Source organism: Oryza sativa, chromosome 6 (assembly GCF_034140825.1).
Source record: "Oryza sativa Japonica Group chromosome 6, ASM3414082v1".
NCBI classification, from domain to species: domain Eukaryota; kingdom Viridiplantae; phylum Streptophyta; class Magnoliopsida; order Poales; family Poaceae; genus Oryza; species Oryza sativa.
The window spans coordinates 6,194,664-6,218,326 of record NC_089040.1 but is presented as its reverse complement, the minus strand read 5'-3'; the positions used below and the strand labels follow the sequence as shown (position 1 = coordinate 6,218,326).

General features: G+C 43.5%; 4 protein-coding genes across 4 annotated transcripts; 2 read left to right on the top strand and 2 right to left on the bottom strand.

The window, feature by feature from the left end:
- The first annotated feature begins 426 nt into the window (after window positions 1-426).
- LOC4340501 (uncharacterized) lies at window positions 427-4,447 on the top strand. The gene is given in 6 exon segments (XM_066311550.1): window positions 427-785; window positions 888-1,863; window positions 1,969-2,352; window positions 2,354-3,522; window positions 3,596-3,826; window positions 3,908-4,447. Coding segments are annotated over 6 exon segments (2,934 nt in total). The 5' UTR covers window positions 427-759; the 3' UTR covers window positions 4,056-4,447.
- A 470-nt stretch (window positions 4,448-4,917) lies between these two features.
- Window positions 4,918-14,491, top strand: LOC9271279 (chaperone protein dnaJ 1, mitochondrial). The gene is made up of 19 exons (XM_015788943.3): window positions 4,918-5,197; window positions 5,306-5,345; window positions 6,593-6,685; window positions 6,781-6,872; window positions 7,318-7,401; window positions 7,494-7,532; window positions 7,739-7,909; window positions 7,991-8,032; window positions 8,116-8,203; window positions 9,105-9,169; window positions 9,258-9,320; window positions 9,392-9,464; window positions 10,003-10,094; window positions 10,982-11,053; window positions 11,547-11,603; window positions 12,454-12,502; window positions 12,581-12,644; window positions 13,456-13,545; window positions 13,868-14,491. Exons 1-19 carry the CDS (start codon window positions 5,138-5,140, stop codon window positions 13,962-13,964), a joined length of 1,431 nt encoding a protein of 476 aa, XP_015644429.1. The 5' UTR covers window positions 4,918-5,137; the 3' UTR covers window positions 13,965-14,491.
- A 1,322-nt stretch (window positions 14,492-15,813) lies between these two features.
- Window positions 15,814-18,864, bottom strand: LOC4340500 (GEM-like protein 1). Its single transcript, XM_015789034.3, has 4 exons — window positions 18,455-18,864; window positions 18,251-18,352; window positions 16,877-17,148; window positions 15,814-16,319 (listed from the first exon to the last, which is right to left on the bottom strand). The coding sequence occupies exons 1-4, from the start codon at window positions 18,756-18,758 to the stop codon at window positions 16,131-16,133; spliced, it is 867 nt and encodes a 288-aa protein (XP_015644520.1). The 5' UTR covers window positions 18,759-18,864; the 3' UTR covers window positions 15,814-16,130.
- Window positions 18,865-21,614: 2,750 nt separating this feature from the next.
- On the bottom strand, window positions 21,615-23,405 carry LOC107275655 (SNW/SKI-interacting protein B-like). Its single transcript, XM_015786758.3, has one exon. The coding sequence runs from the start codon at window positions 23,364-23,366 to the stop codon at window positions 21,744-21,746; it is 1,623 nt and encodes a 540-aa protein (XP_015642244.1). The 5' UTR covers window positions 23,367-23,405; the 3' UTR covers window positions 21,615-21,743.
- Window positions 23,406-23,663: the final 258 nt, after the last annotated feature.

The window sequence follows — 23,663 nt, the reverse complement described above, 5'->3', positions numbered from 1 at the left end:
CCTTGCTCGCCGCCACACGCCGCAACGCGCGATTCGCTCCCTTTCCGCCCGCTCGCCGCCCTGTGCTTAAAGTGCTTTGGTTGGTTTCCGCCCGCCCGCCACTAGCGCCATCGAGCTTTCCCTCCATCCCGATGAAGCGATCCATACTGGGCCGCCAGCCCACCTACGCCGTTGAAACCCAAAACCTCTTTCTTCTCCGGGGAATTTAACTATTTGCCACTTTTACGTTTGCCAATTGTTCAAATATCCCTTTTAGGTTTGCAGTTAACTATATGCCATTGGAGAGAGAAGTTTTTCTAATTTTTTGCCACTTTTCGCACTGTACACCGCCACATGGGCTTGCTAGCGTGGAATGGGCACCTGAAATGACTAGTATACCCCTGCATCTGAAACCCTAAATCAGGGGATCCTCTCTCTCCCGATTCCGTTCGACCGCCAGCCACCATCGACGGGCGACGCCGTGCCGTCGACCCCTGCCCGCCCCGCGTCGGCCCCGCGCCGTCGACGCCGGCCCGGCGCGCGACATCGACGCCCGTCCCGCGCCATCGGCCCCTGCTCGCCCAGCGTCGGCCCCGGGCCGTCGACGCGCCGCCCGGCCCGCCGGCTCACCGCCCCACGCCGGTCCTGACGTTCTCCACCCGCAGTCCGCCGTCGACGCATTTGTCAGATCCGCAGCTCCGGCATCATCCCGGCATTTGTTCTTCCCCAACAGCACATCGTGACCTGGTAGGGCATCGTCGCCATCGTCCTCCGGCGGCGATGAAGCCCTCAGTTTGTCCTTCTTGGTAAGTTCATTTTCTCCCTTGCCCTCCCTGCTTGTATTGTGTTGCATGCATGGAGTTAGATGTGTTCTAACTCCATTTTTTTTATGAATCTGTTTATGTCAGGATTGATCCTGGCAATGCGCTTAGATTTCTTGTTAGGGTTGCTAAGTATGTTGCGAATCTAGAGTATGGAATGCTACCAATGTCAGAGCAAGACTATGATTGGTGGGTTGATATTAGCAGTGGGTATAATTTGGATAAATTTCATGATGAAATGGCTAGCAAGATAATCTGGGGGCCAAGCCAAGAAATTAGAGTTTGGGGTTTGGACACTGAAATTGGCACTGAATGTAAGTTGACAACCAATGAAGAATTTGGCCAGTGGATGAATTCTATGTTGGATGATAAGCTGGTAGAGTTTGGTGTTGAAGTTATTTATAAAAAGGGATATGAACCTATTGAAGGCATTGCAAATCCAGTTGATTCAGCTATTCAAGGTGTCTCTGGTGTGGTAACTGCAGATCCAATTGATCAGTCAAGTGCTCAAGTTCTCTCTGCTATGATTAGTGCTGAAGTTTCTTCTCCTGGTCATGAAGAAGGGACGGGTGATACCTCTAGCCATCCACAAAATGCAGAAGAGGCTAATGCTGTTGTAGATTGGAGTAAGTTGGCTATACTTGTTGAACCTGAGCAAGATTGTGATGTTAATTTATTGTTGGATGAGGATCAAGTTTTTGAGGCCATGGGCTTCAAAGCAGCAGATCAGAGAGCAGCAGCTGCTGCAGCAGCTATGGAAGAAACTGCAATTCCTATTATTCCAACCGAGATTCAGCAAGACATGTTAGATGCAGCCATTGTAGTGGACGATGAAGTACCCATTGATGTGTTGGATTGGGACAGGGATGACCCAGATATGTCAGTGGGGACATTTTACCCTTCTATGGATGAGTTCAGAATGGCAATGAAGCAATATGCCATTGTTCATGAGTTTGAACTAGAGACTGAAAATTCTGACAAAGAAAGGTTTAGAGGGAAATGCCATGCAATTGGTTGCCCATGGATAATTAGAGCAAAGACCCAACCTAATAAGAGTGTCAGGGTATTATACTAACCATTTAAATTACCTTTGCAATTTGACACCTTGCTTGCTGAATTCAGATTGGAGTAACTTTTGCATAGTTGCTAATATTGTTTGCTTTTGCAGGTCCAAATAAACAAATATGATCACAAGTGTGCTTCAAGAAGCAGAGTTCGTGGAAGGATGGCATCTCAAGCTTGGGTTGCTGAGAGGGCAATTCCATTTCTCAACAAGAAGAATGGGATGGGTCCAAAGGAACTTCAGAAGGAGCTGCAGGACACCTACAAGATAACCATACCTTATCATACAGTTTATCATGGTAGGAAGAGGGCAACAGACAAATTATTTGGTAAGTGGTCTGATTCATTTGATTGGTTGTATAGGTTCAAGGCAGAGGTGGAAATGAGGTCCCCAGGTAGTGTAGTTGAGATAGACACAGTTAAAATTGGAGATAAGGTTCACTTCAATAGATTCTTTTGTGCATTTAAAGCATCAATTGATGGTTTCTTAGGGGGGCTGTAGACCCTACATTAGCATAGATTCTACTGCCCTTAATGGATATTGGAATGGACACATGCCTGCAGCCAATGCATTAGATGGACACAATTGGATGTTTCCTTTGGCATTTGGTTTTTTTGATTCAGAGACCAAAGAGAACTGGGTTTGGTTTATGGAGCAGCTAGCCAATGCAATTGGTCCAGTTCCAAAATTAGCTATCCACACTGATGCATGTAAAGGGTTGGAAACTGCAGTTCACAAGGTATTTCCATGGGCAGAACAGAGGGAGTGTATGAGGCATTTGATGGAGAACATGAAGAAATTATTTCATGGGTCTATCTATGCGAGGAAGATGTGGCCTGCAGCTAAGACTTACATGCTTGAGAAGCATGACAAGTGGATGGATGAAGTGACAACAGCTAGTCCAGAGGTGAAACAATGGCTTAAAGAATATCACAACCTACTGTGGGCCAGAAGCAAGTTTGATTGTGCTATAAAGTGTGACTACATCAACAATAACCTGGCAGAGTCATGGAACAGTTGGATCAAAGACTTGAAGGATTTGCCTGTTGATGCTCTTGCAGATGCCATTAGGGAGAAAACTTTGATCTTGTTTGAGAAGAGGAGGAGGATCTCTACAGCTCTCAATGGAGTGATTCTTCCTGTTGTCATCCATCAGTTGAATGAAGCCTCAAAAGGTTTAGGCCATCTGAAGGTTACTAAAGGAAATCCTGACCAAGCAGAAGTTACAGAGACATACAAGGATGAGGAAGTGACTAGGCATGTGGTGTACCTTGATAAGTGGACATGTACATGCAGGGAATGGCAGGTCACTGGGAAGCCCTGCCCACATGCATTGGCACTGATCACAACAATTAGGCAGCCAAATATGGAGAAATATGTTGACACAGCTTACTCTGTGCACAGATTTCAGGTAGCATATGCAAGTGTTATCCCTAACATCACAGACAAGAAGCAGTGGCCAAAAGTTGATAAAGGTTTCAAGCTCCTGCCACCCGTTCCCAAGAAGAGAGGAGTGGGTAGGCAGAGAAAGAATAGGATCCCATCTGCTCTTGAAAAGGGCAAAGGAAAGGCCACAAGGCAAGTTCAATGTCCAGACTACCAACGGTTTGGACATAGGAAGGGTAGTATAAGATGTGAACTGACTGGAACTAGGAAGAGGTTAGTTCAGCTATGATTTACTTTCTTTTAGTTATTGTACAATGTATTGCTTAAGCTAACCAATGTTTTGCAGGAAGAAAAACAACAAGACAAAAACAAATGTGGGAAGGAAGAAAGCAAAGGGTGCCATTGATGCCCAAGCTGCTGCAGTTGATGTTCAAGCGAATACGCCAAGAACAAGAGCTGCTGCAGTTGATGTTCAAGCGAATACACCAAGAACAAGAGCAGCTGTAGCAAAAGAAGCAGCTGCAGAATCACAAGTGCATGCAACACAAACAAGCAGTCCTGGACCAATCACTAGGAGGTAAGGCATAATTGTGTTGTTTTTCATTTCATTTCACTTAACTTTGGTTCATGTCTTGCTTACACCCATCAAAAACAACAGGAGGCTGGCATTAGAGGTTGGTCAAAGCTCCGTTGAAGTAGCACTTGTACCCGTGCAGGTGCAAGCGGCAGTACAGCCAACCAAGAAATTCACACCAAGGAAAAAACTAGCTAGCAAGCCAAAAAGGCATCACCACCAAAGCTTCTGAAATAAAATGTGTCAATCTGCTATCAATCTGCAAGTATTTTGCTATGTATGGCTGAAATGCGTCAATCTGCAAGTATTTTGCTATTTATGTCTGAAATCGTCAATCTCGAAGTAATATGAACTTCTAATGTGCATGGCCTGATGATGTATTTTTGCTTTTGTAATGATGTATGCCATGATGAACCTGTTATATGGCACCCTAAACCTGTTATATATAGACCATTGTATGGTCTGATGGCCCTGATGGACCTGTTATATGTATAGACCAATGTATGGTCTGATGGACCTGTTATGCATGGCCTGCTTTTGTAATGATGTGTGGCCTACAATGAACCTATGAATTGTATGGTTGATGAATTAAGATATTTGGATGGGACGTGATGAATTAAGGCACTTCTGCTATTGTGTGCATGTTCAGTTTGTTGAGATATATGTCTGGATATGTATGCTGACAAATATTAATCCTTGTACATATATGTGTTGTCATGAAGTTGTATATTATGTTATATATTGCCAAAAAAAATGCTATTGTTCTTGCAATCCTATATATATGTATGGTTTCAGTCAAATGAACTATACATTTAGCTAGTAGTAATAAGTTGTATCATTTTACCTAAATATTGTTTCAGATTCGGCTCTATATTGCAGCCAATGGCTATTAAGGGTATACTAGTCATTTCAGGTGTCCATTCCACGCTGGCAAGCCCATGTGGCGGTGTACAGTGCGAAAAGTGGCAAAAAATTAGAAAAACTTCTCTCTCCAATGGCATATAGTTAACTGCAAACCTAAAAGGGGTATTTGAACAATTGCCAAACGTAAAAGTGGCAAATAGTTAAATTCCCCTTCTTCTCCCCCAATCCACGATCCCCCTCCCCTCTCTCCCGAGGCGACTAGTCGAGGCAGCTCGAGCTGCTTCTGGAATCTTCTCGAACCCTCCGCTTCTTCCGCGATCCTCCTCCTCCTCCTCGTCCTCCCACTCTCTCGCGCTCGGGACCTCTGCCCCTCGCGCTTCTTCCACGAGGCTCCACGGGCCACGGGCAAGACCAGCCGCCCGTTCGCCGCGTGCGCCGCCGCCGCCGTGGATGGGACGGCTGGGGTGGCTCCGGCTCGCGTCGAGGTCTCTCGCGCTACGCTCCGGCGAGGTGAGGCGATTTCGTCTCGTGCGATGCTTGTTTCCATTTCCCCGATTTGGTATTGGGGGGCTTTGGGAAGGTTTAGCTGTTCATTTTGATTGGAGTTTGTGCCTGCAGGTGGCTGCGCAGGGGAGCAAATGGATTCGGCATTCCACGCGTAATTTCCTTCGTCCTGATAAGCTTTGTTCTATCTCGCGTTGGTTTGGTTTTGCGGAATGATTTATCGGTTCGTTCCTCCGCCACCGCGGGCGAGCTACAGCTAACAGCTAGATCCAAATGTTCTTTTCTTTCTCTGTTTTTTCCTTTCCTCTTATGTGATTTGGGGATTTTTGACTGAAAGAGACAAATTAATGTTCAGATTGTATGTATTCTTCAATTGAACGCTAATCAACAATGCATAAAAATTGTCGGTGTGTTTCCTCTTGAACAGAAATTGGGTGGCAACAATGTGCATCTTTTCATTAAGAAAGGCAATGCTACAATAATCTGTAGAAGAATTGAAATTCAATAATGTTACAATTTTTTTCTCAGATGGGTCATGCTACATTCTATTGGCATGCATCTCTTTTGCCTAGGAGAATTTATTTGTCAACAAAGTGGTGAAAAAAATTCTGAATAGGGGCATTCTAGTCTTTATACACTTAGTTCAGATAATGAGCCTATCAACAATCAGGACATAAATTGGCAAATTATTCAACCAACAGATTCTTTAGATAGTTCCATAATCTATAAGTTGATTATAATCTATAATCTGTATAATCATAAGCTGTCCCAAAAGGGGCCATAAACTGATTTTCTGCTGTCGATGTGTCTGTTTGGGATTTAGCACATAATTCTTTAATCTCTACTTGCAAATGTTGTTCGAGGTTGAATCTTATGGATCCGTAAGATGGTGACAAAGGCACATGATTTTAAGGTTGTTGTTTGCATTATTCAGGTTCTATTTAGACTATATGTGACTTCTTTCTTCTTAACTTGTGGTGAACAGTGAACTTGACTACATGGCTGCAGAATAATAGCTTCCGTATCGTACAATACATTTTAGGAAAATGTGTTGGTGATATTGATTACTATTGGGATGTTAATGTAGTATGGGATTAGAGAATAATTTGATATGCTATGAGGACTATCTCATGAGTCGTTCTCCAGAAAGAGAATTAAGATTTTTTGTCTCTGCAGGGGTACGATGCTGATTTAAATCAAACATATCGTCTATTGGCTAAATTGAGGCCATGGGAATTGAACTGTTTCAAATAGTGTGGTTTATGTAATCAAGTTGATGTTGTTTGTAAACATAATCCTGTAAAATTCATGTGTTCCAAATGGGCCCCGTCTTTTTTTTCCTCCTGTCATTCTCTGCTCGTTAACACTTCCCACTTTTTTTTGTTTCATCTGGCGATGCAGCTTGCAGCTCCAGTGGCATCTATATTGGTGATAAATGCTATGGACGGTTCATGTTGACATCATTTACATTGAGCAGGTCTTTTCATGCTACAGGTTGCTGTCCTGGTGTTACATGAATCTCGGTAATCATATTATCTTGTTATTTCAAACACAAAGGCCAATCAAGCATTTTCTGTCGCATCTGCCAGGTCAACACAGTTCACCAGAGAAGGACTATTACAAGATTCTTGGTGTTCCTAAAGATGCTTCGCAGGAAGAAATCAAGAGGGCTTTTCATTCAGTGAGTGTCACATTATAGTTCTCTTTAAGTCCACAAGGCTTGCTCAGTTTTTTTTTTTGGCATGGGCATGAGCATGCCATAAAGTTAATATAATTTCTCAGGTGGTAATATTTTCCATTTCTAGCATTCTTGTGTGTTGCAGTTTACTTTGGAGGAAAAAACACATTGCCGTGTTATTTTCGTCTGTCTCTGTGAAGAATCAAAGTATTGTCTTGAGTTGTTTCTGATGTATATCTTGTTGATCATACCAACAATCAGTCCAACAGCTTAAAACCATTTCTTTTATTATACAGAAAATGCCGCCATACCTCCATAGGTAGATGTTTTAAGAAGTGGTTTCAGACTAGGATTAAGATAAGATAAACTAGATGCACTGGTAGTTGACTTGCGTTAGATTTTGATGATGTTCTACTTGAATTAATTACAGATTACTACTTGTATGTAGCTTGCAAAAAGGTACCATCCAGACACAAACAGGGGGAATACTGCTGCAAAAAGGACATTTCAGGAAATAAGAGATGCATACGAGGCAAGTAAGTTACCACATCTATTTTGCTTTGTAATGTTTTAATCTTTGTGCCAAATTAACAGTATCATAAGTTTGATAATGCTGGACTCTAGACATTGCGCGACCCTTCGAAGAGAGAGCAGTATGATATGGTAATAAATCCCTACCTGCTGTACGCTATTTCTTTATCATCTTCCCCTTTTTTAGGGAATGTGGTATCTTTGGAAATACATCATTTGATAAACATCTCAAGTTAATAGTTTATGGACCATTGTTTTGCAAGATCTTTAAATAGCATGTTAATATTTGAGGTCTGGTAGTATGTCCGTGAAGTTCATGGTCTGTTGTAATACTGCAGCTATTTTATAGAGGGTCTGAGACAAATTCCTCAAAGAGTGGGATGGATTTTGATGGGGCCTATCAAGATCCATTTTCAGGATTCCACAAGCAGGGTCATAATCCCTTTGCAGAATTCTACAGACAAAACAATGGTCCTTTTTCCAGTAAATTTTACAAAATATTCTCCGAGGTGACTCTTTTTCCTTCCATATTTTTCCAGTTTTTACTTAAATAGCTCACAATGGAGTGCAACGCTTCTCTTTGTATTCAGGTTTTTGAGCATGATGTAGATGCACATGCCAACGATATTGAGGTTCATCCTAAGGCTTATGCTTCTTTTACTATGTAACATTTTTTTTAGTCATTGAAACTAATTTCATGGCTTTACTTTCATAGGTAGAGGTGAATCTTTCCTTTAGAGATGCTGTTAAAGGATGCATGAAGCAAGTCTCCTTCAGTGCAAAAAATCTTTGCGACTCATGTGGTGTGCATTTATCCTGGAACAGTTTTTCTTATTTATATTGCACGTACTATCAAGCAAGTTTCAAATCGTCGCAAGTCATGTTTCTAATAAATGCTTGATGCATAAGTTATTTTGCTGTAAACCTCGAAGAAACTTACTGACTGGTAGTGTCCATGTATCTCATCTATCTAGATAGTTTGTCTGAGCATTCAGTCCTGTGGAAAAGGCACTAGTTTAAGCGGTACCATTAGTTAGATTAGCTGTTTTCTGTAGCTTAAGCAAATGAGAAATCCTATTCCATTAGATTTTCCTTCAGTTATCATGCCACATGATATCACAAATATGGTACCATCAATGATGCTCATGTAATTTCTCCCTCCAACTACTGCCAAGCATGTTCTGGGGTGTCAGTTGTATCTGAGTTAATAATTATTGGGTATGACTGGTAGTATAGGATATGTCAGCATTTTATATGATCGCTTATGAAACTACTACCATGTACTTTTGCAAAATTTAATTAAAGCTTTTCTAAAAATCAATAACTGAATCTAGATCATGTCCTAGTGTCGTAAATAAGGTGAGCAGACAATACCTTTTTTTTAATATATATATATATATATATATATATATATATAACTTTAAATGCTTGATTTTTTTAGAGTATGCAGGAGAATATATGCTTGTTTTTTATGATGACTTGCTGAATAAATACACTACACAAAGCTTTAAGGTTGATTGCCCTGATCTAGCATATACTGCCATATGTACGGTCGTCCACTAGTTCTCATTTGGCATGCATTGCCCTTTCTTTTTGACCCGATCTAGCATATACTGTAATATATACAGTAGTCCACTAGTTCTCATTTGCCATGCATTGTCCTTTCTTTTTGAGTAAAGCTCTCATGGTATTGTTTGATGTCAGATGGGAGAGGGTACTTGGCCAATGCAAAGATGTATGTTTGCCCTTCATGTAGAGGTGCAGGAAGAGTAAGTATTTGCTTTTATATTCAATTTTCCCTTTCTAACATGAATGCTGGATATGCTTTCTAAACATATCCACTGGTGGTTTGTGCAGGTTTCCATTAACCCATTCACATCCATTTGTACTTCTTGCAGAGGCTTTGGGAAAGTAATTAAGGTAAGGGTTCTGTGAGTAACATGTCAGATTTTTCTTTTTTTACCCTATCTCATTTGTGACTATTTTCACAGGATTACTGCCTGACATGCAAAGGTTCAGGGGTGGTAGATGGCATGAAATATGTAAATGTGACCATTCCAGCAGGTGCTGTGCAGCTAACCTTAAATTATCGTTGTTAGCCAGCTCCTTTCCCTGAAACGGCTACAATTGTCAAAATGATTTACATTTTTTCTATTCCACTTAAAAAAACTTCAAATAAATTTCACAAAACCCCAGGTTTGCGGGTATGCATAACACGACTTTTACCAGTCATTGTAGCTATATTACAGACACACGTCAGGCTAACACATGCCAAAACCTAGCTCTATTACTGCGCCTTATCCACATATATTGCACATGCATTCTCGTGAAAAATGTAAAATCTAAGTTAGCTTGCATATATATTGCTCCATCTCTTTGCGTTGACAGGTTCATTCAAGGAACATCTGGCATCTGGGCTGCTATGTTGTCATTCTAGTTTCTAGTTTTTTCTTTTCTCAATTGTAAAAAGGATGTTGCTTCCTAGTTTGCTAAGGTTGTTTTGAAACTCTTTATAGGTATGACATGTTGCTTACAATTAAACTTAAGTTGAGACTGTGAATTGTGTTTTCATGTTAATTACTCCTTGTTTCACTCAACATAGGGGTTGATTCTGGCGATACAATTCATGTACCAGAGGCTGGACATAGTGGTGGACGTGGAACCCTACCTGGAAGTTTGTACATTAAGCTTCAAGTGAGAAAACACCTACATGAATGCTTGACCTTTTTTTTTATGAACTTACAAGTTCTGTGAATATATTGGTGCACATAGTTATTTATTATTGCTGACATAAGCCTTATTTGACTTGTCAATGTTAAAAGTTTGTTGCTTAGTACTGAGGTGCTAATGAGGATAAGGAAGATAGGAAAACATGAGGATTACAATATTTCGATTTGTCTTGGCGTATTTGAAGTTTAGAATGAAAATAATATATTAATCAGTTTAAACAATTGTGCTTGTAGATTTTACTCATTCCATTTTTGTTCGGTACTATGTTGAAGGAAAAGAACAATATTTTCTATAAATATTGTAGCAAAGTCATGAAATCATGCATTAGCTGAGATGATTCATAGGTATAGAGAGTCTTGCATTTCTATGTAAGCACCTTAAGTCCTTAACAGGGTTTTCATGATTTTTGCTGCAAATTACGGGGTCCTGGCTCTCACTATGTAGCTTGTTATGGATTAGTTTGCATGTATATGTATTAGGACAGACTAGTTTCCATCCTTTGGTTCATCCAAATATGTGCGTTAAAGAATCTATGACTCTGACCAAAATATAATGGCCACTTGTTGCACTATAGGATTCCTCATCTTTATGCAAGTTTGACACCATGGGACTTCATAAGTCTCTCTATGTTGTTTCATTGTCTTTCAGTCATGGTCATGTTCTCTGTTATTCCGGATGACCCTCCAAGTAGTTTGTTTTGCCGTTTATCCTGGTTAGTTAGATCTATGTAGTATAAATACATGCAATGTACTGGCTTGTGCCATGTGTGAGCAGTACGCTATTAGCCTCAGCTTATCTCAATTCTCAAGCAACCCAGCTGCTGATTCTTCCATCAACTATGTATATCATAGGTAGCAAGTGATCCAGTGTTTGTTCGTGATGGTGCTGATATCCATGTAGACAAAAAGATTAGCTTCACACAGGTAGTAACAAATATTCCTTCTGTTATTAATATTTAATATAGAGTAAGCATTTGTAAGAAATACACTACTTTTCAGGAATATTTTCCTACTGCTAACATATGTACTTCGTAGCTTGCTTCCCTCCTAATATAGACTGCAAGTTATGCGAATCATCATTCTAATTACAATTCAAGAAAAATCTAGTCCATTCAGGCAATAAAAACTCTCCATTTTTCACTATAAATACTATCTTGAGAGATGTAGAAGCCTTCAGAGGTTGACGATGCTGTCTTGGTGAACCTATAGAGGTGGTGAAATCAGATGTGATAGTTTGTTAGATTTGGGGAACACTATTATTGTGATTATTCTCTGTTGAAAACTCTTGTATCAAACTGCACTTGATGAATATCTGTGCCTCTGTGGAGGCCCTTCGAATTTGTGCTATTAATTAATGGTGATTGTGAATTGTGATGATATTGTTGCTTATTGTTTTCTTCCTTGAAAAAAATGACAGGCAATGCTTGGTGGAAAAGTTGAAGTGCCGACTTTAGATGGCACAGCAGAAGTTAAGGTAACAAATTAGCAATCCTCATATACTACTACTAAAGATTAGGCACTTCTGTCATAGTAACATTTTATATAATTTTGACTATTTGCTAATCTTGTCTATATACATGTACACACGTATAAAGAACTAGTAGGATAAAAAACACCATCCTTCAATTTAAGGGCTCGAAGTTCCAACTGTAAATCCTAAAATGGAACATAGATGTTACAATCTCTCCTTATTGAGATATAAATATATAAAGAGAGAGATGATGAGAGAGAAGGATATAAACGGCTTATTTTTGGTTGGGGGCTGGTTATACCGGTTGACATAATTGATGGATTAGATACTAGAACTTTACAGTTGTATAACAAATACAACTATTGTAGTTTTCCATAAAGACCTTGATATTGTATAACAAATACGACAGGAAAAGGTCCATCTTTTGTCCCTTAACTCTCATCAGAGTTAAATTTTCACCCTAAACTTCTATATCTTTAAGTTTCACCCTTCAAATGCTAAACTGGTGCAAATTGCGTTTATGTGGCTTCGCGCCATTACTTTTCGTTTTTCTTTTGCGAAACAGATCATTAGTTAGCACATATCATCCACATCATCCTATTTGGAAAAAGTTAAGACATGAAGTCTTGAGCGACCAAAGTTGGACTTTCTTCATTACATATTGTATTTACAAACCTAGCCATGCAATGTTTCATAGAATGTATCCCTTTATATTTATAATGCCCGGTAACTTGGCCTGACTTTATGGAAGCATCAAGCATGTCTCCATGTTACCATAAATTTCATGAGATGGTGTGTTTGAAGTGTGAATTTTCGTATTTTGCGTAGTTGATATCTGGTGAATTTTTTTCAGATACCCAAAGGAGTTCAACCAGGGCAGGTTATAGTTTTAAGGGGTAAAGGTAAATTATGCAATTATTAATTAAATCTAAGACCAGAGTGTGTTCCTAGCAAAGTGCTAAATATATTACTATTGTCAGGATTGCCCAACCAGGCTGGGTATCTTGGGGACCAACATGTCCGATTTCGAATACATTTTCCCTCGTAAGTTGTTTGTCCTTTTCGTGTTACCTGTTTCTGTTTTGCAACATATGGATGCACCCTATGATCAAGTTACTTGATATGCTGGCATTCCATTTCCTCTTATCACATATTTGTTTTTGAAGTAAACCGTGCAGTAGTCCCTTTCGGACTGCACTTCATACAGCATGCAAAAATTTGCACCAACTATAGAAAGAAATGTTGGCTACAAGGATGACAAGGAAGAGGACCAAAAATGCTATGGGTGCAATAACCCGTAGATGTTCTGCAGAACTGGTTTTGGTAACCTAAAGCTGGACCAGTCTAATAGGATGGGTTAAACTGGTCAGGGGAACTTGGTCTCTGAGTTAAGTTTGACCTTTTATAGGACATAGTGTTGAATTATGATTGGATCGCACAGATCTCTTTTTTAAGCATTTAGGCTAACTGGTTGGCACTTGGCACGTGGAACTCATATGGTATGCCTAGAGGTCCTGAACTCTAGAAAAGATAGTCCCAAGAGGTGTACTGGGTTCCTGCTGTTGTTGATAATCCCAAACATGGGGGCAACTAGTCAGTGCATGAAATTTTACAGATAACAGCGTCAGCATCTCATACTTCATTTTGATTTACGCTGAGCTGACGTTTAATATTCTATGACCTTTTGACCTTACTTTTGCTCCATTGTGGATAAATCTCAAGTCATCAATACCTTTCTATTCAATTTGGTTCATCTAAAGGGATTTACACTGGTCTTTCGCAATTTCATCTAAAGAGATTTACACAGTGCATCACACTTCAATTTGATTTCTGATCAACACAATTTAATCTGCAGAATGGTTAATGAACGTCAACGTGCCCTGTTAGAAGAATTTGCAGTAGAGGAAGCCACGAAGGAACAGAGTTCCTTTTCAGCTGGAAACTGGTAAGCAACCCTCACATCATTATGTGAACCTATATTGGAATAGAATGGTAATCGCAGGATCAATCATTGAAAGATGCATGATTTATTAATGTCCATCTATTGATCAATTTATTCACTTGAAGAAAATGTAACGATCAATGTGTTTGCTTTATTCTGGTCTTTTTAGTTTGTTGGACCTGGCAAGCAAGCGATTCACCTGACCTACCGAACTTTCATTGCTAATATTTGTTGTTTTTATTTACTGCTTGCATCGTCTGGTAGTAATAAAGATGAAATTTCAAACAGGCTTTACCAGCAGCTGTCTACTGGTTGATACTTACAGGTGGGAGCTAGTTGAAAATATGAAGGGGCAAACTTTCTTGCTTGGGCTTGGCTTCCTCGTACTGGTTCACCTGCTACTGACCAAGACTGTGAACTAGGCTTCACAAGGAACATCTGGCGACATCACATCGTATAAATTCTCTGGAGATTTAAAACCTGGACATCGGTCATCATGATTATTCAGCTGCAGGGATCCGTGATTTTGGAGGCGCAGGGCAGAAGATTGCTCGTTCCATTGGAAGAGATACTCATACTAGTTTGAATTTTGATTCCCATTACAGTCGAATCACAAGCTGTACGGAGTTTTATTTTGTAATGCTCCAATAATGGGAGAACAATGGGGATGCTAGGTTTCAATTCCTAGTTTTTGCTGTGTTTTTTGTTTTTACCAGCATATAATTTGGGTGCTTAATAGGGAGGATAGCTACAACCAGCAGAAAGTGACTTTTTCCTACGCCCGTGCTGCGTGGAGTGTTGTCTTGTAAATTCATGCTGTCATGTAGGAGTAGGTCTTCATGGAGGCCTAAAAACTCAGCCAAAAATGGCCCACATATTGAATGTTACGTTGTACAAGTTTGATCTTGAATTTTGCATGGCAGATGAGAAGAGCATGCTCTTATTCAAATTCCTTAGTATCAACAAATTTCAAATTCGAGTTTCTGTTGTGTCATCCTTTCAAAAAAAAATTCTAAGTTTGACTAGTGGATTTGGCAACTACTCCATTTCTCTGTTTTAAAATAAATCAATCTAGCATATGAAGGGATATATTACTTGATGGTACAACAAAAAATTTGAACTAAGTACCATGAGAATCTAGACAGCAAATTTGAACATTAGTACAATGAGAATCTAGACAGATACTTTATCCGTCCTAAAAAAACTTAACTTCTAGAGTATGAATTTTATCTAAAAAATCAACTTCTATCATTCTATCTTACTTTTTTTTAATGATTATGGACATTTCAGTCATTCTTCATCTCTATTTTTTTAATGATTATGGACATTTCAGTCATTTTTCATCTCTATTTTTTTGTCTTGAGATACTAGGATTGGCTTTTTTTATAGGACAGAGGGAGTATGTCTCATTTAATATTAGTTTATTTTGTATAAAGAGAGAATTCCCTTCATCCCATAAAAAACCAACCTAGTATTAAGTGTGGCATATTCTAGTACTAAAAATTTAGACATATCTCTGTTAGATTCGTTGTATTAGAATATGTCATATTTTTAGATTCGTTTTTTGTTTTTTTTGAGACGGATGGTGTATTGTTTTGCAGCACGGGTAAGAAGACGTTGACCACCGTACGCCATGGCCCCGCCGCATGACATCTGTGCCACTCGTCGTCTGTCCAGGCGCTGCGCCTCTCCAGACATCGGTGCATCGCAGGACCGAGGGCTCCTGCCTCCTGGACTTTTTGAGAGGGAACCACCCAATTGTATAGTGGGGACGAAAACTTTTTTTTTTAGGGGAAATCAGGATTTCCATTACTATGACACTGCTAAATCATCAGCAACCAGGTACATGATTTGTGCCGGAGTAGGAGCCAAAACAGGGGCCTCCGCCGGATCGCAGACACTACCCATAGCTGCCAGTTCATGAGCTACTCTGTTATATAGCCGAGGTACATGACTAACACTCCAGGAAATGAAATTCAGGCGCAGTAAGGATTGAAGCTCTGCCACCAGGAACGACACGTCGCTCAGCTCGAAATCGTTTGTGTAGACCGCTTGGATCACAGCCGTCGCGTCTGTCTCAATCATCCCCCGCCCTATTCCCATCTCCACTGCTGCCTGGACTCCCTGTAAGCATGCAATAAGCTCACCATGGAGAGGATGCATCAGATTATTCACTCTCCCCCGGTAAGCAGCCACCACATCACCATCCGTATCACGGATAACTTTGGCTGTATATACATGTATAGTTCTTTTTTTTTTTGGAGAGATTCGTTCCCATAAACATCCATCCGATACTGCCACATTTTCAAGTGTTGATAATAAAAGCATTCAAAATGGACAGCTCCAGTGTTTTCCCATACATCCCATCATTACAACACGCGGAAGGCCACAACAAAAAGAACACATTTCGAACACGTATAGAAGCTAGTGAGTGTATCGTCTCAAATGGCTCCGAAGCACACAGCCGCGAAGGATCTGAAACAGGAGACACTCAGAAGCGAAGGAATCGATCGCGGAAATAGAGATGCCCCCCCAGGATTGCTACACAGGATCAGGATGACTCTCGACTGAAACTTCTGCTTTGGTATCTACGGTTGCATCTCGCGGGCACTATTCATGGCTTCTTGGAGGCTACACACGGCTTTGTCATACATCAGAAAACCCATGAACCAGAACTCGTGGCCTTCAACTGAAACAACCTGAATATACTTTTCAGCAGGGTTTACTTTGCTCACTGAAGGATTAGCCGCTCTTAGCTGGTGCAGAGGAATGACCACCTGTTTATCCAAAAAGAACATATGAGATAAATATGGACGATGCCCCTACGTTTAGAAGTATTTAAACATCAAATTGGATCAAGCTCGTTTTGCCCTTTGATCCAAAAAAAAAAAAGGATCAAGCTGCTACTACAAAAGTTATGAACTACTAGGTATTAGTATGTAGCAAAAAGCATCACCAAGCTACAGGAATGACTATAAGCATTATGAACATGCCAGATTCAACTGGTAGCTATCTAGGCAAAAATTCTGTTCTTCAGGAGTAGAAGTGTTCATAAATGAGTCATGCTTGAAAAGTAATGGAACTTTGATTCTCTAATTTTGTTCCATCTTTCCATGGTGCAAAATTAAGAGCTGATAACTGTTCTTATCATGCTAACTATCCAACAGTAAACTACAGTTCACGGTTCACAAAATAAAGGAATAATCAAACACACAATCATGGGACTTAGGCATAAACTAAGCACGTAAAATTAAAAGAAAAGGTGAAGCATGGAAATAAGATGAAGGTCTCATAAGCACTGCATAGAGTCTACAAGGAAATGAACAATTCTTGCCTTGTAGTAACTCCATTCAGTTTTATTTCCAGCTTTGTAAGAGAGAGGATTGTCGCTGCAGAATGCAATTTTAGCTGTAGAAATGTACATGACTCCCATGACAGGACCAGCAGATGTTGATAGATAGCATGCATAAGATATTTTCAGCTGCTCCTCAGGAAGAACCTCAAAAGTTTGCCTGAATATTTTTTCATAGCCACCTTCTGCTAAGACTTTAGTTCCTTGAGCAAGCCGTCCCATAGCAGCTTCAGTAAAACTAGGTCCTGTCTTGACTGATTAAGAGGCAAAGAGTGTAGTCAGACATCTAGTAGATATTCTACATCTGTGCAAAAATATAGTTCATGTAATATCCTGCATAGCACCGGGTTGACCATGTACAAAATAACGTTTGGGTCTCTCAGCCTTTTGCATAAGAAAAGTGAATTATTCGCAGACTGCCCATCATTTGACCACAATAACTATTCTAAAGTAATTAAAGTGTGAAAATTGTTCATGGGGCAGATGATCATTGCTTTGAAGGATAATTCACCCAAATGTGTGACTTCTTTGGATGTTCATCTATATGCACAGTTGATATTTACAAGGTTTGCTAGTTCAAGGACAAGTTGACATAAGAATTTATACCTGGCTCCCTACCCCACTGGCTCCTAGGAGCCAGCTATTTAGCCCTAACCAGTTATCATCAGTATTTTGCAAAATTATTATCATTCTTCCTAAGAGGTTCATCGTATATTATAATTGCAAGAGAACAACAGCATAGACATGCATTTGCTGGTTTGTATAGAAAAACTGGCCGGTCAAGTCTCTAATTATTAATGCTGTCATGATCATTCAATCAGTTCAAATTCACACGGAAAACAAACAATGGAATTAACCAAACAGAAGGGACACAAAACAAGTTTCTTCATCACTAACTCTCCAAGATCAATTCGTCCTACTACACAATTACCAGTTCCTTTGGATATTCAATTATTTGAGAAAGATGAAGAACGTCGTTAGCAGAACAAAGCTTTCTGGGGAACTGAGCACAGCACTGAAGCTTTAAAAACAACTTACAAAACATGCCCGTAAAATAGAGGGTATAAAGCATAGAAAGCTACGCCAAATGTTTTCACAAGCTTCAAAAGATGCTGATACTTCCAAACCAATTTCTATAACCATCATCTAACTGTTGAAGGAATCTACCTTAAGTTTTCACTTTCCAACTTTATCTACTCCCACATTCCTTCCTTCGATCATTACAAAGCCAAAAGAGCCTAGTGCCTACGCGACGCAATCCGTGGACCTCAAGAAATGAATCTTGCAAACAATGGAACAAAAAAAAGCTAGGCTCCGGTAAAATTGGGAGAGCTGAAGTGGGCTCAGAGATCTCACAGTGCTGCCACGTGTCCCGGCTGAGGCTCTCGACCATCTTGGTCGTCTCCCCCACCGACTTCCCCCACCTGGACAGCGTCTCCTTCATGGCCTCCACCGCGCCTGCGGGCTCACAAAGCACCAGAGCAAAGATCAGAACCGAAACAATCCCCCCCTTCCTGAGACAGCATCAGAACGAACCCCAGCGGCGGCGTTAAGCGTTACCCTTGGAGGACGAGGAGGCGGGGCCGCGGGAGACGTACTGGCTGGACTCGGCGGCCTCGGCGGTGGCGGCCGCCACATAGGTGGGCGACTCCGACGTCAGCTTCTCGCTCCACGTGACGGTCTTCTGCCCCTGCGGCTGCGCGGGGGGAGGCGGATCGGCGGTGGCGGCGGCCACGGCGACGGGGGGCGGCGGCGGCGGAGGGGAGGAGGGGTCGGAGGCGGCGGGGGGGTCGTCGGATCTGGGCACCGCGGGCGCCTCGGCGGCGGCGGCGGCGGCCGGCGGAATCTCGGCGGGCGTCTGCATCTGGGCCGCCGCCTCCTCTCCCCGACTCCGCGCGAGGAAACCGAGGAGAAAATGGGTCGCGCGTTTCGGGTCGGAGCGGAGTGGAGGCGTGGCGATGGGCTGGAGTGGTGGTGGTGGTCGGGGTCAAACCTTTTGTCTTTGTTGGTGGGTAAGGAGGAGTAGTGCAGGAGAGGGAGAGGGCGGGTCGCACGCGATTCCGCAACCGCAACGGCCAAAGTAGGGGATTTCGGGTCGTCGGCGCACCGCAGCTTCCAATGGAAGGATGCGTAGACGACGTGGCACGTGGCCACGTGGGTAGCAAAATTGGGCTGCATGGACCAAAATCCCGGTCCGTTTCTTGGGAGTAAATAAGTCCATATTGCCTCCCTAATGTAGGTAGAATTTGAAGCTATGCTTGGGGAGCTTCAGATTATAAGAATCTATTGGTTGGTAGCCAGCTTCTAATAATCTGGAGAAGTTCGATTTTTCAGCTTCTGGGTTCTAGTTCATTTTCTAGATTCTACAACTACAAATTCTTAGAATCTATGTGACAATTTGCACTGTTTAGGGAGCTGAAGATTTTGGGAGAAGCTGCAGCAGCTAGAAGCTCCCCAAACAAGCCCTCAATTCACCCTTAGCCGCTATATTGCCGCCTTCAATTAAACCAGTGTTTTTTAAGGTATGTAACGTGTAAGGCTGAGTTTCCAACTCACTTTTCTTGTTTTTCGTGTGCATGATTTTCAAACTACTAAACGGTGTTTTTTTTAAAAAAAACTAACTTTTACAAGAAAGTTGCTTAAGAAAATCATATTTGTAAAATCAAAGTGTTTGTATTCTTATTCTGTGATGAACAATTGGCATCTGCAATTATTGGTTTTGATATTTGAAGATTATTGGCGAAGTGGTTTTTGAGATGATTGGATTTACAGGTGTTATACAGATACTGTTGTGATTTGGGTCCGGTCAGATCGGGCAGTGGTTGCCGGTCAGACCAGTGTGTATCGCGCGGTCAGATCGGCTTAGCCCGAGATCTGACCGGCCGACTCTGTGTCGGTTTCGGGTTGTTTGTTCGGATATCCATGATTATTTCGTGTTTCTGGCTTCTAGACGGATACTATACGTATGTAATACTGTTGTTTGCTAACAATAAGTCAAGTTGGAGATAGCTTGGTCTCGGAATATGGTTTCTTTGTTTGATTCATGTGTAAGTAACTTGATGCCTCGGGAGAGTATTGCCGGTGATGGATTGGGAGTCGACTTGGGGATAAGGCGATGTCCGTGACGGTTAGATATCATGCGGGATACTTAGGCTAGAGTTCAATGCACGTGGTTGGTGAAGATTTCATATGGCATACGATGGAGGTATTGTGTGCATATGGGATGTGGAGTCGAATTTAGAAGGAGTCCAAATTTGGTATGATTAGAGTTTGTAAAGTTTGTTTCTTGTACGGGAAGGTTTCCTACGTGGATTAGGACTTCTTGTATAAGTTCGGTTCGTGGCTTTAGGCTGCCTACCTCATGTATAAATAAAGATGGAGCGTGAGGCTTCCCGGTATCGCTTTTGAGAGCATTGTGTTGAGAGTTGAGTTAGGGTTTCGAGTTTAGTCGAGATTTTCGTGAGGAGTGCTGTTGTTGCACTCTGTAAACACAGAGATAAGTAATAAAGTTGTCATCAACTTTGAGAGTTCTTTAATTTGTGTTTGTTCGGGTTCGACGGTCTAACCGGTGAGATACTGGCGGTCAGACCGGCGATATCGCGGCGGTCAGACCGGCGGCATACCTACGGTCAGACCGGCGGCGACTACAGCAGCATCTGCTGATCTTGACGGTCCAACCGGACGATCTACTCCGGTAAGACCGACGGCTTCCAGACGGTCAGACCGGCAGGACTACTTCGGTCAGACCACGATCCATCGAATTTGAGGGTAACTTTTATTTCCGCTAAAAGTTTTAGTTTTTAGGTACACCAACTATTCACCCCCCTCTAGTTGGCTTAGTTCTTGTGTTTCGATCCTACAATATTAATTCATTTTAAAAAACAGATACTTCCTCCGTTTTATATTATAAGACTTTCTAGCATTGCTCATATTCATATAAATATTAATGAATCTAGACATATATGTGTGCCTAGATTCATTAACATCTATATGAATGTGGGAAATACTAGAAAGTCTTATAACATAAAACGGAGGTAGTACTTGATTAATCATGAGCTAATAGGTCACTCCACTTTACGTGTGGGAGTAATTAGGGTGTGTTTTGTTGCTCGAATGCCAGGAGTAATTAGAGTGTGTTTTGTTGCTCGAATGCCCTCAGCCTGGCTCGTATGCCTCATCCAGGCTGGGTTTAGCCTGGTTAGAATGATGCAATGGGAGTTGTTTGGTTGTATACATTAGATGAGCCCGGCTCCTAACACCAGGCAAAGAACACCGCCTAAGGCTGTGTTTAGTTCCACGTCAAAATTGAAAGTTTAAAGAAATTGAAACGATGTGACGGAAATATTGAATGTTTAAAGAAAAACGTTGGAATCTAAACAGGCCTTAAGTGGCATTATAGTCCACGCTGGTTTGGTCCACCTACACTGCATTCTGCAACGCCTAGTTGGCCTGCATCAACCAGCAGGAAGGAAAGCCCGACTGACTTGAGGTGGTCCGCATCCTCGTTTCTCAGGTTCTGAAGACCCTTGATGCAGATAGAGATTATATACAACTAAAATTAACCTTGAACGTATCTGACTGTAATGGTGATAATTCATTCCACGAGTATTGAGAGTTCATGTATTGCATTATTTGTGCTGCTTTCTAGTTATATCTAACGTACGTCTTAGTGTTTATTAACCGCCATTGAGAATTGAGATATGTAGAGAACCCAAACGAGAAAATCTGAAGGCAATTTATTAACTGATAATTCACCCTTGGCCATATGAGAAAATTCACAAACAAAACGAAATACAAAGAAGATGAGATCAAAGTTCTTGCTTACAAGGACAGTATACCATCTTGTTGGTCACTGATGCTTCCCCTTCTTCATCTGAGTCAAGAACTGATCAAGGTGGAACGGATCCTCCTCCATCTCCGGCCCGTCAAACTCGACGGGCCTCTCCCTCTTGCCGGCGGCCACGCTCGCCGGAGCTCCGGTGAACGCCTTGTCGGGCACGAACCTGCGTGTCTTGGCAATCTTCCCGAGGTGCTCGTCGGCGTCGCCGTAGGCGTCAGGGTCCTCCTCGCCGTGCTTGCTCGGCTTGTAGAGCGTCGACAGCGCCGGCTGCGCCGCGAAGAGCCTCCCGGAGTAGACGTTGTACTGGTCGTCGCCGGCGAACCCGGAGCCCATTCCCTTCTCCTGGTTGAACAGCCGCTGGTCGTAGGTGACCTCGCCGCCGCCGCCGCCGGTGTTCGCCATGCCCAGGGCGATCCTCTCGCTGACGTCGCGGTCCCTGTCCCGGGTGGCCGCGCTCTTCTTGCTCGCCGCGGCGGCGGCGGCCCTCGCCTCGAGCCGCCTCTCGCGCCTCCGCTCCTCGCGTATCGCGTCGCGCTCTGCTGCCGCCTTCGACCGCTCGCTCGGCGCCGGAGGAGCGGCGCCGAGCATCTCCGCGCGCGCCTTCGTGGCGAGCTGGAGGAGATGCTGCTCGGCCTTCTCCTTCTCCCTCATCTTCATCTCGGTGTGTACCTTGGCGCGCGTCTCGACGGCCTCCCGGGCCTTCTGCTCGGCGGCGTACAGCGCCTCGGCGAGCGCGGCGAAGGCGTCGCTCACCTGGACGTCGTGCAGGCCGCGGCCGTCCAACGCCGCACGCTTGTCGAGCGGGATGGAGTAGCCCTTGGGGTTCTTCCAGCTCGAGATGCTGGGCGGCACCTTCCAGTCGTCGTGGTCCTTCTGCGACGGTGGCCGCGGCGGCGAGCGCAGCACTGGCACCGGCGGCGACCCGGCGGGGGCGGGCACTCGCTTGTGCTTGAACTTGGGCGGCTCGAGCGGGTCCTGCTGGGTCTCCCCCATCCGGATGATCCTCTCCGCCGCGCCGGAGTTGAACGCCGATGTCTGCCGCGCAGGCGTGTACTTGATGAATTCCGGGTCGTGGTTGCTGGCCAGGGTGTTCGACGGCTGCACGGCGGAGAGGCGTTTCTCGACGATCGCACGCAGCGCGGCGCTCGTCCGCGCCGTGGTCTCCTCCACGGCCGCCTGCTCGTCATCGTCGGCGTCGGCGGCGGCGGCGTTGATCTTGGGCAAGACGTCGCCGGGGCTGGAGTACACGGTCTTCCCGGCGTTCTCCCCCTGTCTCACGACGGCGTCGAACTCGACGCGGCCGCCGCTCCCATCGACGGTGAGGCTGAGCACGCCGCCGGAAGACCCCCGCTGCTCCCCGTCGCCGTCGCCGCCGCGGCGGCCCATGTCGAGCGGGTACTGCGCGACGTGGACCTCGGGGAAGGCGCCGCCGTCGCCGAAGTCCTCCTTCCTCCGAGGCGCGAGCGCCGATCGCCTCCCGTAGGGCGGCACGGGATTCACCGCCCTCGACGACCTCGGCGCGTCCCCTCCGCCGCCGCCGCCGCCGTACCGCTCCTTGAACCACTCGTCCTCGGTGTGGTCGTGCGGCGGCGCGCCGCCGCCGTGCGAGGGGTCAGGCAGCCGGAGAACCATCACGAATCACGAGGCAAATCAATCCACTACGACCGGAGATGCGCGTGTGGGTGATGGACGTCCGGGGCCCGCCTCGGCCTCGACGTCTTGTAGGCGATCGAGACGCCGACTCCGTCACCGACTCGAGCTCCGAATTCTTCGTGGCGTTGGACCCGCTCGCGCCTGTGTCAGCGGCCCATGCAGGCCCAATCATATGGGCTGCACGTAAGTAGTAATCTGGCCTACTCTAATCCGTTCCGGCCCAACAGCATGGGCCGCACATAAGTTGCAGTCTATTCTGGCCTAGAATATTTTAAG